Source organism: Dendroctonus ponderosae, unplaced genomic scaffold, assembly GCF_020466585.1.
Source record: "Dendroctonus ponderosae isolate FM_Combo_2020 unplaced genomic scaffold, Dpon_F_20191213v2 Dpon_F_20191213_1, whole genome shotgun sequence".
In the NCBI taxonomy this organism is placed as follows: Eukaryota; Metazoa; Arthropoda; class Insecta; order Coleoptera; family Curculionidae; genus Dendroctonus; species Dendroctonus ponderosae.
Window position 1 is genome coordinate 8,673,148 of NW_026017110.1, and position 12,170 is coordinate 8,685,317.

The 12,170-nt window shown below is 37.0% G+C and overlaps 2 protein-coding genes across 5 annotated transcripts in view; one reads left to right on the plus strand and one right to left on the minus strand.

The window, feature by feature from the left end:
* The window catches only part of LOC109535449 (neuropeptides capa receptor), a 30,226-nt gene extending 25,176 nt beyond the window's left edge, over positions 1–5,050 (plus strand). For both annotated transcript variants that reach the window (XM_019901361.2, XM_019901363.2), the window contains exon 7: positions 1,081–5,050. In XM_019901361.2, the coding sequence (XP_019756920.1) occupies positions 1,081–1,517 (437 nt within the window). In that variant the 3' untranslated portion in view covers positions 1,518–5,050. The remainder of the gene's footprint in view (positions 1–1,080) is intronic.
* A 789-nt stretch (positions 5,051–5,839) lies between these two features.
* The window catches only part of LOC109533395 (ankyrin repeat and BTB/POZ domain-containing protein 2), a 32,158-nt gene continuing 25,827 nt past the window's right edge, over positions 5,840–12,170 (minus strand). For all 3 annotated transcript variants that reach the window (XM_048664124.1, XM_048664117.1, XM_048664122.1), the window contains 2 exons: positions 11,048–11,347; positions 5,840–6,393 (listed from right to left, as the gene is read on the minus strand). In XM_048664124.1, coding sequence (XP_048520081.1) covers positions 5,989–6,393; positions 11,048–11,347 — 705 coding nt within the window. In that variant the 3' untranslated portion in view covers positions 5,840–5,988. The remainder of the gene's footprint in view (positions 6,394–11,047; positions 11,348–12,170) is intronic.

Genomic DNA, 12,170 nt, shown 5'->3' on the forward strand with positions numbered 1-12,170 from the left:
TGAGGCCAAAGTGTGTCAGCCACAGAGGCTTCAGTAGATGACGGCGCCCAATTCGGATATTTCAAGGAAAATGTGCGAAAATCCTGTACATTCGCAGATAAGCTATCACACCATTGATTAATCCGATCTTGCGGTTTGGAAATTGCATTCACCCGAAGATGTCACGTATTGTGCAACTCAAACCTTCAGCACCAACTATAGTCGACATTACGCGAAAATACCATTAAATACAGTTGAAAACCACTGAAAATAAGGATTATCGATCCTGAATAAGCATTTGTCACCCGAGTAGGAAAATGCAGAAATACCAATGAGGAATTTTCAGTTATAACTGAGTAGAAATCGATAAAAAAGAAACTGCGAATCATTGCCCAAATGAGTTAAACCTTGTTTAATTAACCACTGACACGCTGTATCTCAAAATCGCCAGAGCACGTCAGTCTAATTAATTTATTACACAAAGACCATTTCATTTCATCTCTGTTCTATTGGGCAAAAGATCTAAAGGAAAATATTAATTACCAAAGCAATTTGTAGAAAAAGCGACAAATAAATTTGCTTAAATTTCATGCTCGGTTCAATTAAATTTCAAAGGCAGACTAACCGGAGTAAAATAAAGCGGAATTGTTAAATTAGATTCAAATTGGAGTTTTCCAACCCAAATTACACTCATCAAAACAGATCCTTTTATCGAAAACTTGTTAATACCTATTTGAAGCCCCTCAGGGCGTTTAAAGGCTCGAATTTGTTTGGGAATAATGTCGTAAAATTCATTAGGATCTCGAGAAACATAAATAACTGTGAAAGTGCAATTTCGAGATCTATAAAGTTCCAACAGCACTAAAATCCCTGGTTTGGTAATAATAATATTATCAGTTTTCTTTAGCAAACTCCCTAACCAGAAAATCCAATAACTGACTTTCGCAATAAAATATGGCCTTAGTGCTCTTGAGAAGCCCACATAGTTTACGTGATCGTATTCGAGCTGTTACGTGATATTTCCTGAACCAAATTTTCCGATACTTAGCGAAAATTACCTCAAATGCATCAAGGAACTGAAGCTCTGTTATTCCCTTTCAGCTCTAGTGGTTTTGGGATTTTTCATGTGCTGGGCCCCTTTCCACGCTCAAAGGCTCATGGCCATCTACTTCCGCGATAACGAAATTATCGAGTATGTCAACTACTGGATGTTCTTCATCACCGGGATTTGCTACTACTTCTCCTCCACCTTGAACCCGATTTTATACAACGTGATGTCCGAGAAAATGCGGAATGCTTTCAAGGAGATTTTCTGCGGCATCAAGCCGAAAAAGGCCCTGAAACGGGGCACATTTCGCGAAACCAGCAACACCTACGTTTCGATGCCGAACAGTCAAAACAACCATCACTCGCAGGACTTGGAGGAGGACGTTTTCATTTCCAAGGATGGAGGCACGATTTTGCTGGGAGAGAACCTTCGAAATGGTAAGAAGTTCACGCATAAAACGTATGGGATGAAAACCGAAACCGGGGTCTAAACGGGGAATGATGCATGTAAATTATGTAAAATTTCTAAATCTTAAGCCAATTATTTATTGTTAGAGTTGTAGCCAAACACTCAATGAAAACGCTTAGAATTGTAGCCAAACACTCAATGATTGCTTCTGTTTTTGGATATTTACAGTTAGTTTCCATTATTTATAGCTTGTTAATCGTAGCAAACACCAAAGTGGAAAAATTTAATTAAAATCATACAAATTTAGGCCCAAAGGAAATTTCCACAATATCTCTCCAGGCCAGAGAAGATCTCCACCCCCATCGCCATTACTCAATTGTGCGAAATTCTCCCGGAATTTCGTTTCGTTTCCATTTAAAGCCTGCTTAAAACTTAACCCCAGGACTGAACAAATACTCGGCGAACGGGAGTTTAGGGGTTTAGTGCCTTTGGCCACAATGAGCGAGAAGTTTTCTTTTCAGCGAAACTTGGGTGCATTCAAGTGAGATTTTCTAGAAAAATAATTCAATATTGTTTAATCCCTTATTCGAGAGTAAAAAAGAGTTACATTGGGAAAAATTGGCTCCAAAACCAGAAGCAACCAATCATAGTGATTAAACAATGAAGAACTACTAAAATCCTCGACCAGACCAAGCAATGGATGTATCTATGTAGATTTTCCCAAATTCTTGCTGACTTGATAAAAGCCAGCTAAAGAAACTGACTTTGCATTTTCCTCTTTGCCTCCAAGCGAAACTTGACAGGCCTGGTGCGATCTATCAGATTTTTCTTTTTACTGTTTTGGCTTTATCAAATGGATTGTCTGCTGTTTCAGCTGACATGAAACGGTTTCACTTCAATAAAATAATACGGAAATACGCAGATCATGCAAAAAGGCGTGAAAACGTGTGACTTGTTGAGGCACAAGGCCTTTTATAGAAAGGAAATTGTTAAACACCCTTTGTTTGCCATATAATAAATGTTTTATATTGGGGGCAGTAGTTGTAGGACGCCCTGTACAGGATGTATATAGATATCGCAATTCTGAGCTCACTCTAAGCAATTTGATAAATCTATGTCCAATTCAGTTGGGCTTCATTCATTCAGAGTTCAGCTGGGCTTAATTTGAATATTTTTGAGCATTGTCTACTAAGGAAAAGCCTTTAAACGGTAGAAGTTTAGGAAGTTCCCACCTACCATTAAAATCTCCAATTCAGCTTCTCAATAGTCCATTACTGGAGTCTCAAAGTCTTCGAAGTGCTGAAGAAACTTCCAGTAAAGTTTCACTAGATGACAGCAAACTTCACTGAGTCTGCAATGCTATTAAAAAATCGGGTTGTCTGGCTAAAAAACCCTCGTCCTGTGAAGAAAATGACACCAAAATGTGCGGAAACACTACCGATTTCCGAAAATCCACAATTTTCCGCACGAGAACTCTCGGATTTATTGAACTTTATATGAATCAAATCGCGTACACTGTTTGCAAACTTGATATTGACAGCATCAGTGAATTCCCGAAGATAAAAATTGGAGCTTTTACGCACTTGGTCGGAAAGAATGATCGAAAGTAGTGAAGCAAAACATCTACTTTCGAAAAACTCACAATTTTTGGCCCAAAAACTTGAAAAATCATGGATTTTTCAAACATTGTACGGAGCGAACGGGGCACGCTAATCGACATTGAACTGTGAACTATCTGACAGCAAACGGCAGTGATTCTTCAAATAGAAAAATCGGTGTTTTTGGTCAAAAAAAAACGCTTATCGGTGGGATCAATAACTTAAAGTCGTAAAAAAAACTTCCGAATTTCGAAAATTCGCAACGTTTCGCCCGAAAACTGCAAAAACTCTGGATTTTTGAAAAATTGGTTGGAGCGAAAGGAGCACATTGCTTACCATTCGACATTGAATAACTGACTTACTGACAGCAAACGTCAGGGAATTCTCAAGTAGAAAACTCGGTGCTTTGGCAAATAAACCGCTTTTCGGTATGACAAGTGGCACAGAACAGGAGAGGAAAACTTCCGATTTTCGAAAATGCACAGCGTTTCTACCGAAAACTAAAAAAACTCCGCATTTTTTGACAATTGAACGGAGCAAACGGAGCACGTGTTCACTATTCTACATTAAACAACTAACTGACGTCAGTGACTCCTCGAACATAAAATTGAGATTTTCGCCAAAAAACCCACTTCCAATGGAAAAAATGCCACCAAACGATGGAAAAAGCCTTCTGGTTAAAAAAACGAATTTTCCACACACGAAAATTGAAACTACTTGCAATTTTTTTAAATTATTCGTTGATATATTGTCTTTTTGCCAATTGGCCCTTTAAAATCCGCGCTTAATAAAAGTTTTGTACTTATTTCTTTGCACTTGACGGGGGAAAATTCACGAAACTCGGCACACTTGGAGCTTATTAGAGGTGCAACAGGATAGTGTACAATTTTTTAAACATAAGACCTGTTTAGAACTCTTTTCATGCATTCATTACATTTGAAAATTGAAAACTGTGCCTTCATTAAAATTTTCGCAAAATCTTTCTCTCCCTATCAAACACTTTTAATTGAGAATGTTTTTGCCCCTTGAATGTTTTTCGTCAAACGCACTGGTTTGGAGGAAAATGGAAAAAAGTGAGCTGTCGCTTACCATTCTAGTGATTTGGAAAGAAAATGCTTAAAGTGGGCTCAGAAATTTGGCATTGATAGTCGGACTAATTAAGAAGTGAACGTGATATAAAGCATTGCAAAGATGTAAATAATCTACGTAAAACAGGGGTAAAGGCTATTACGCAAACAACCTCCAGAAGTAGGAAATAAATCCATTTTTTCTAATTGTACGTAATTCTTCGACCTAATTTCTATCAAAGTTGACGATAAAGGCAATAAATTTCTTCTCATTGTCGTAGCTGAGTTTTTCCCAGCACGTCATTAGTGAGTTTGTGATCAAGGAAACTTTTAATGAGATGTCCCGATACACTTTTACCATCAAATTGATATTTTCAGTGTAAGTTTCTAATGAGATGTTTTTCAAAATGCCTAATGAAGGATAATAAAAGTTGTGACATGTAAAAGTTTAGTAATAACAGCGGAAATTCGCCTCATTAATATTGGCCAAAACTAAGTGACTTCGATCGAAAATCGATTAGGCATGCCCTAAGTTGAAATATTCGACTTTTTTTCCCAGATTCCCGATTTTGAATGATTAACAATGAAAGGAAAAATTGGGTCGAATTAGTAACACCAAGTTATTAGTTCACATATTCGCCCATATTCGGTTCATTAAAACTTCGGAACTTGCAAACTTTCCCCCACGTCAACTGATGATTAAAACTCCTTTGTACATAACTTTCCCCACTACCTGCATGTGATTATAGTTAAGATAACACGTTACTAATGTTGAATAAACCATTTCTAATTAACATTGTCTGGCGGTTTCCAATTGTGTCCATATCTCGAAGTAACAACTACCAAACCCAAAACAATGCAGTATTTTTATTAAGCAAAAACCATATTTTGTATAATTTATCAGCAGGATGTGCTTCATTGGTGTGGAATAAAGAGTTTTACATTAGGAAGTTGAGTGTTTGTCAAGCGAGTTCTTCATGTCGACAGCCCAATTTATACTGAATGTTCTGGTGAAAATCGCAAGTGCGTGTCGCTACTGGAACAAAATTTACGTCGAATTTTCCGTAGTATTTTTTAGATTTTTCATAGGATTTTAAGGCAGTTAAGTTAAGAAAAAGTACTCTATTAGTAAGTGGGTGTAAAACTCATTTTTTATGCACAGGAAATGATGTTCTCAAAGTTTGGAACCCGAGAAATCTTTTCTGTCAATAAATTCACGAAAATACTGGCGGTTTTCGCGGAGAGTAAAAATTTACAAAAAACCAGTGGCACTATAAATCACGATGGTCTCAACAGTTTTGTAATATTTGAGAAAATCGATAGCGCAGTCATATTTTTGGCCTCATTAGCCCAATTTGTTGTGATTGTTCTGGTAAAAATCGCAAGTTCGTRTCCCACSTGTCATCGAATTTTCCGAGGGGCCGCTCATACACTTTGATGTTACCATGTAAGTATAAAATTTCGCCTATTTTATATTTTTAGATGCTCTCAAAGYGTTGTCCTAATGTTTTGAACCTCGAGAAATCCATTTCAACTAGTAAATTGCCGAAAACATCGGCGGTTTTTCCGATAATTAAAAATTAACTTGTAGCATTTCAGAAGTCTACTACTGGCATTTTTTTACGTCGAATTTACAAACATTAACAGAAGGATTTTTCAGTTTGTGTCTATTTCCAGCACAAAACCAGCGAGTAAATAAAGGGCGGCCCGATAGGGGCCAAAAATGATGCTAATGACAATCTCATTTCATATTCTTTATTGGCTTCGATTTGACAATAGCTGGGGAAATGTTCATAAATATGAATAATTTATCGTCGCAACTAACGGCAGTAATAAAATATTTGAGCATCACAAAGCAAACTGACCGATAAAGCTATCGATCATGGTATTATTTGGGGGCGTTTTGCGGGCTCATTTTGCTTAAACTCTGGCTTTTTCTGGCCTTAATGCGATTCTGAAGAGTCAGCAACAGGCCGGCCAACACGTCGTGATTGGGCAGTTTTTTCGCAAACAGCAATCGCTTCACGCTGTCGTCGTAGGTCAAAAGGGCGACCATATTCTGCAGCAGGAAACCCTGGCAATACTCCAGAAGGCGCAAAGCGTTGTATACTTTGGCGTGTATGTACATGGAAACTACATTATCCAGAGCCACCATGGCAGCACACCGGGACTCACAATAACGAAGCAAACCATCCAGCTGGAAAAAATTGGCTGCTGCCATCAGTTCCAGAATGTCTTCAGATGCGGGTTCCAAAGTCTGGCAACCACCTTGATAGAGAAACTGCATTACGATCTGAAATCAGCAAAACATCCTCCAATTGAGCACTTGAAATCCGTTTCTTAACGCAACTTATGGACTAAAGTCGTGCTTGAAATCCTCCTTTTCGGATAACTTTAGAGCTTTGAATCCGGAAAATGTGCACTTTCAATTTATTATCCAGAGAATATTTTGTTCTCCAGCTGGCAAGGGCATGCAATTAATCACCGCGAATATGCGATTAAGAGATTAATGAGATATTTTTCTTCTTTCAATGGAGATGCAAGTTTCTATGCAGGAAACTGCAAAGTTGTATAATATTTTTTGCATTATTTCTGCTAGGGCTTAAGGTATTTAGTGCACATTTTCAATGAGGATTGCTGTATATTAGCTACACCATCAGTGTTGGTAAAGGGCTGATCAAATATACCTAGTGTTTGGTTTTTTTGTGGTCATCCCACTTTTAGCCCCGCCACTTTGTTGTTGCACGCCCCTGTATATTTTTCACCTTCGATCTGGATTTTACAGTCTATTAGCAAACTTTTTTACCTCTGGACTTTTCCTCCGATCGGCTACGGTTTTTATGTCACTTAACAATCAAATCTTCTTAAATCCGCAAGGAATACTTTGGAAAATTACTATCATGCCTTTAAAAATGTTTTGCTCGAAACCACTCGCTGATAGAGAAAAACACTCGATAGAAAAAAGTTTCCCAATTAAACACAGAATCCAATAAGGTGCCAAAACACGATGAGTGGCGTGCTCCAAACAATTTCTAGATATAAAAACCATACAAATCCCATCGCTATTCGTGATAATTAAAAATAATGATAAATGCTTAATTGCGATTTTTTTCCATTTTTTCTCTCACATTGCTGTTGACTGTTCATTGCTGTTGATTGGCCATCTAGATTTCGTGGTCCATTTACAAACTTTTTTGGCTCTACGGTTTTGTCCTTATCTGCTGTAGTTTTTACGTAACTTAACAATCAAATTCTCCTAAATCTGCAAGGGATACTTTGGAAAATTACAATTAGCCCTTTCGAAATGTTTTGCTCAAAATCAGTAGCCGATACAGAAAAAACATCCGAAATAAAAGGTTTGCCAATTAAACACAAAATCCAACAACTACAGAGCCGTCTGTAAACCAACCCAGTCAGATAATGTTTATAGGTTTAAAACCGTATAAAATCCATCGCTCTTCATGATACTTTAAAACAATAATTATCATTTTAGTTACTATAAAAGTTGCAAACGGTTACTTTTAAGTGGGGAAGCGTTTGATGAAACTGATGAAAATTAAAAAGTTCATATTTAAAAACAAGGTTTACAGCAGCAACAAAGTGAAAACTGTTCTATTTTTAGCCGTTGTCTTAAAGACCCCTTTGGCCAATTTGATGTAAATTCTCAATTTTCTTATTCTCTTTTCCTTTCTTTCCCTATACGTCAAATTAATTAGGCCCCGCCGGCTATATTTTGATTGGTTTGATGGCTCGAAACGAACACTGTTTGCTCAAATTAATTTATGAAATTTTCATGAATCGAGCAACGACAAGTAAGCGATTTAAATCAGATTTCACTTATCTTGACGCAAAGAATTAGTCGTGGAAATTTAACTGGAAAACGTCCGTTATTGTAATGAAATCGGAAAATCCCGGAGCTCTGGAGCAGATTTACGGTTTTGTCGAGACAAATAAGGAAGATGGGAAAGTTGAGATTACGACTTACGGGAGAACGGAGCCAAATACCGCTAAATGTTATTGGAAAGAAAATCAATCGGCCATTAGAACATTGGGAACTTCCAAACTAAGTCTGGATGGATTTTGGCAAGTTCAGACTTTAATTTCGGCGCAATGTTTGACCAACACCCAAATAGCGCCAACTTAAAAATCTATCGGAAAACCGTCATTAAATGAATTGGGGGCATTCTGCAAAGTTTGAAAACGCCTTTTTAAACAATTTGTTCCTTATGTATAGATATATTATAGTAGACACAAACACTTTATATTTACATATAAATCATCTTTGATTCAAAACTATTGAGTTGATTTTTGATCGAAAGCTCCAAAGGTGAGCTCAGTTTTCCCGAAAAGACTGAAGATGACAATTTTTCATATATTCTGTTTCAAGTTGTCCAAAGAAAACTTCTGGAGTTACTTCAATTTGGTGCCCTGCAGGAACTTACTTAGTTAAAGTAAATTGAAATCAACTATCAATGTCCTGGAAGTTTAATGTTCCTTTAGTCGTGGAAATTCTTTTCCACTACTCTTTTGCCTTAAAATTGCGAAACTTTGGGGTTTTATCCAAATTTATCCTAAATTTTACGCTTTTATCTGATTTGGTTTGAACGTCGCAAATTTTTACATCAAAAGATGAAGAAAACTGAGATGTTATGTCAGAGCGAGTTTTGAGAATTTCTCAAAACTCAGGTTGAGTTCGGATGTGCCTGGATTTTCTTTGAGAAACATGTTGGGTCTTTCTTTGTAGTGATTCAAAACTTCAGCTTTTTATCTGCTTTGGATCTGTTTGGAAGTTGCAAATATTACGAGTCAGGAATGCAGAAAAATGAGACTTTTCGGAGCGATTTTTAACAATTAAAAAAAAATTATGATGCGTTCCGATGTGGCTGAGTTTTCTGGAGGAAATAGTTGGGGTCTTGGTTTGTATGCGCACAAAATTTCAGCCTTTTATTTGCCTTGGTTTGGAGGTTGCGAATATTACGAGTCAGGAATGCAGAAATCTGAGACTTTTCGGGGCGATGGTTAATAATGCTATAAGTTTGAGATGTAAAAAAAATCAGGATGCTCTCTGATGTGGCTGAATTTTCTTGAGAAACTAGTCGAGAGTTTTGTTTGTATGCGCACAAATTTTCAGCCTTGTATTTGCTTTGGTTTGCAATTTTCAAATTTCTCGAAAGCATTCAGAAACCTGAAACATCTCGGAGTGATTGCAGATTTTTTTCAAAAATCGGTGCTTTTGTTTTATTCTTTTCTTGCTGCTATGGATATCCTGAGGCATTGACAGTATTTGGTGAAAATATCAGGCTTCTGCGTGAAGTAATTTGGAACTTGTGAATTTTTAGGTCGAAATGGAAGCACATTAATAGCTAGTTTGGGATTTTTTTCGAAAATCAACTTTCAATCTTTGCAATTCTAATTTTTCAACTTAAGATTACTGAAGTTTTATCTATATGGTTACAAAATTTCAGGTTTGTGTTAGCTCAAATTTTGAAGTTGAAGTAAAGAATTTTTATAACAAAAGAAACGAAAATTTTAAATTTTTGAGTGAATTCAAAAATTTTGAAAAATCAGGATTAGATTTACGGTTGGTTTCTCTGTAATTATTAAGCATGCCATAAGTTTTGAGAATTTTTTAAAAATCAGGATGCCTTTCGATATGGCTGAATTTTCTTGAAGAATTAGTCGGGCGATTTTGTTTGTATGTGCGCTAAATTTCGGCCTGTTATCAGCTTTGGTTTGGAAGTTCCAAATTTTACGGTTGAACCATGCAGAAATCTGAAACTTCTCGGACCGACTGATGATTTTTTGAAAAATCCTTGTCCTCACTTTCACCTTGTTTTTCCTGAAATGGAGATACTGAGGCATCGACAGTATTTGGTCAAAATATCACGTTCTTGCATGAAGCTATTTGGGAGTTGTGAATTTTTATGTCGGAAGATATCGAAATGGCAGTAGTTTATTTGCCAGCTTTGGATTTTTTTCGAAAACCAATTTTCATTTTTATCAACTTTATTTTTTCATGATCAGAATGCTGAAGTTTCATGTACACAAATGCACAAATTTTCAGGCTTGTTTTAGCTAAAGTTTGGAAGTCGCACATTTTTACATCAAAAGATTTTAGAGTGAGTTTCGATAATTTTGCAAAAATCAGGACCAGTTCGGATGTGTCTCAAAATAACTTCAGTTGTACCTAGTAAACATTTTAGCATCTCACCTGCTTGGGTTTGGAAATTGCGAATGTTACGGGTCATGAATGCAGAAATCGGAGATTTTTTGGAGCAATTGCTAAAAATGCGATGAGTTTTTTGAAATTTCAAAAATCATGATGACTTCGGACGCCCCGAACTTTTTGTACGCAATATATCAGGCCTTTAGTTATGTTTACTCAAAATTTCAGACTCTTGTCGCATTTGGTTCGAAAAATGCGAATTTTAATGCTTTAGCACGCAGATGATTAGATTTAGATGCAGATTAGCAGGATGTTGAATACGACGAATCTTTGCTCGTCAAAATTTCCATTAACCACTGGGTCCACGTTGGAAATTTTGTGTAGACGCACTAAAAAAGGCAGAAAAACTTCTACACATTTCACTTAGAGAATGTTAACAATCATCAGCAATTTGTCCTAGTTAGGAAGATACCTCTTATCACTTGGAATGCGTCGTTTTTCGCCCAGTTAAGAAAAGAAAATGCACAATTAACGAGAAATTTTAAGCCTCTGAAACCATCCTATCCCATAAAATATTCCCGTGTTTTTTTTTCGAGAAAAATTCCAGCATTAAATTAATTTATTTTAATTACCAAACTAGGCTCTCCGCCCTACCTGAGCTGAAATTTCCGTTGTTTAATTACAAGAGCATTCGGTTATAAATATGAGAAAATGTTTCAGCCGCAGCGGGCGCGCTGGGTGAGTTTGAGCGATTTATTTTTGAGGAAAATGGATTAGTTACCTGAAAAATGTGATATCGAATGTCGTTAATCTGGACGGTAGGTAGGCCGCCTTCGCACAGTTTGCTGCTCAACATCGCCCTCAATCGAGGGCTGGCCGTTACCAGAACGATTTTGTGTGCATAAAACAGCCGGCCTTCGACCCGAAAGGTTACATCGCTCAATTCTGGATTGTTGACGTACTTCGTATCAATTCGAGATCCAGATGAGGCAGTCGGCATGCACTCCTTTATCAGCTTGATTGGTTCCCAGCCAAAGCAGGTAGAGAAAATGTCAGCCAGAAGTAATGTAGTGCCTTCTTTCTGCAAACAGAACAGTTTCATAACTTGGGGCCATATAACGGAAATTTACATAATACGACGTAAATATGAGCCCGTCGGCAGCTCGTAAAATATAAATACATTTCGCGAAATAAGTTTCCGCTAAATTCGATCATAAACGTCTGCATAACTCAAAAAAACATTCGCCCCGATTTGCGGCCGCTGGAGTTTCGAAAAGTTTCATTGTTTCGAATTCCAATTCAATCGAATTGAAAAATGTATTTAATCTGAAGAATCGAAAAAGGTTTTCAAATCAAATCTGACAAAAGGTTTTTCCGAGACATTATTCCTGATCGTTTTCGCTTGCAGTTCACTATTGGTGGACGTCTGAGTGATTGTGAACTCAATTTGTTTCAGCGACCGAATCCGAAGTGTTTCCAGCAAAAAGCAAAACAATAAACGTCGACTATTTATAATGTTTCTTTCATCGGGGGGAAAGGACTACAAAAAAAGAACACTGGCGAATATGCTTTGTATTATTTCGTTTTGCGAAAAATCCGATTATATGTGGAAGTAGAAGACGATACCGGAACGAATGCCCGAACGTATAAACGTTTTAAATCTTGATGCAGGCTTAACAAAACGAAATTAAAAATAAATTTTTCAGACTTTGCAAAAGCACTCTGCTTGATAGTAATTCGATTCACCATCGTTACTTTGCGCAGATACACCGTTTCAACTTGAATTGAATTCGCAGGAATTGGATTTGAAAAAGTTCCCAACAATCCCGCAATAACCATTAGAAGAAAATTCGCCTGAAATAATTCAAGCAAGGGTTGACTGAATTTTGTCAAAAAAACCAGTA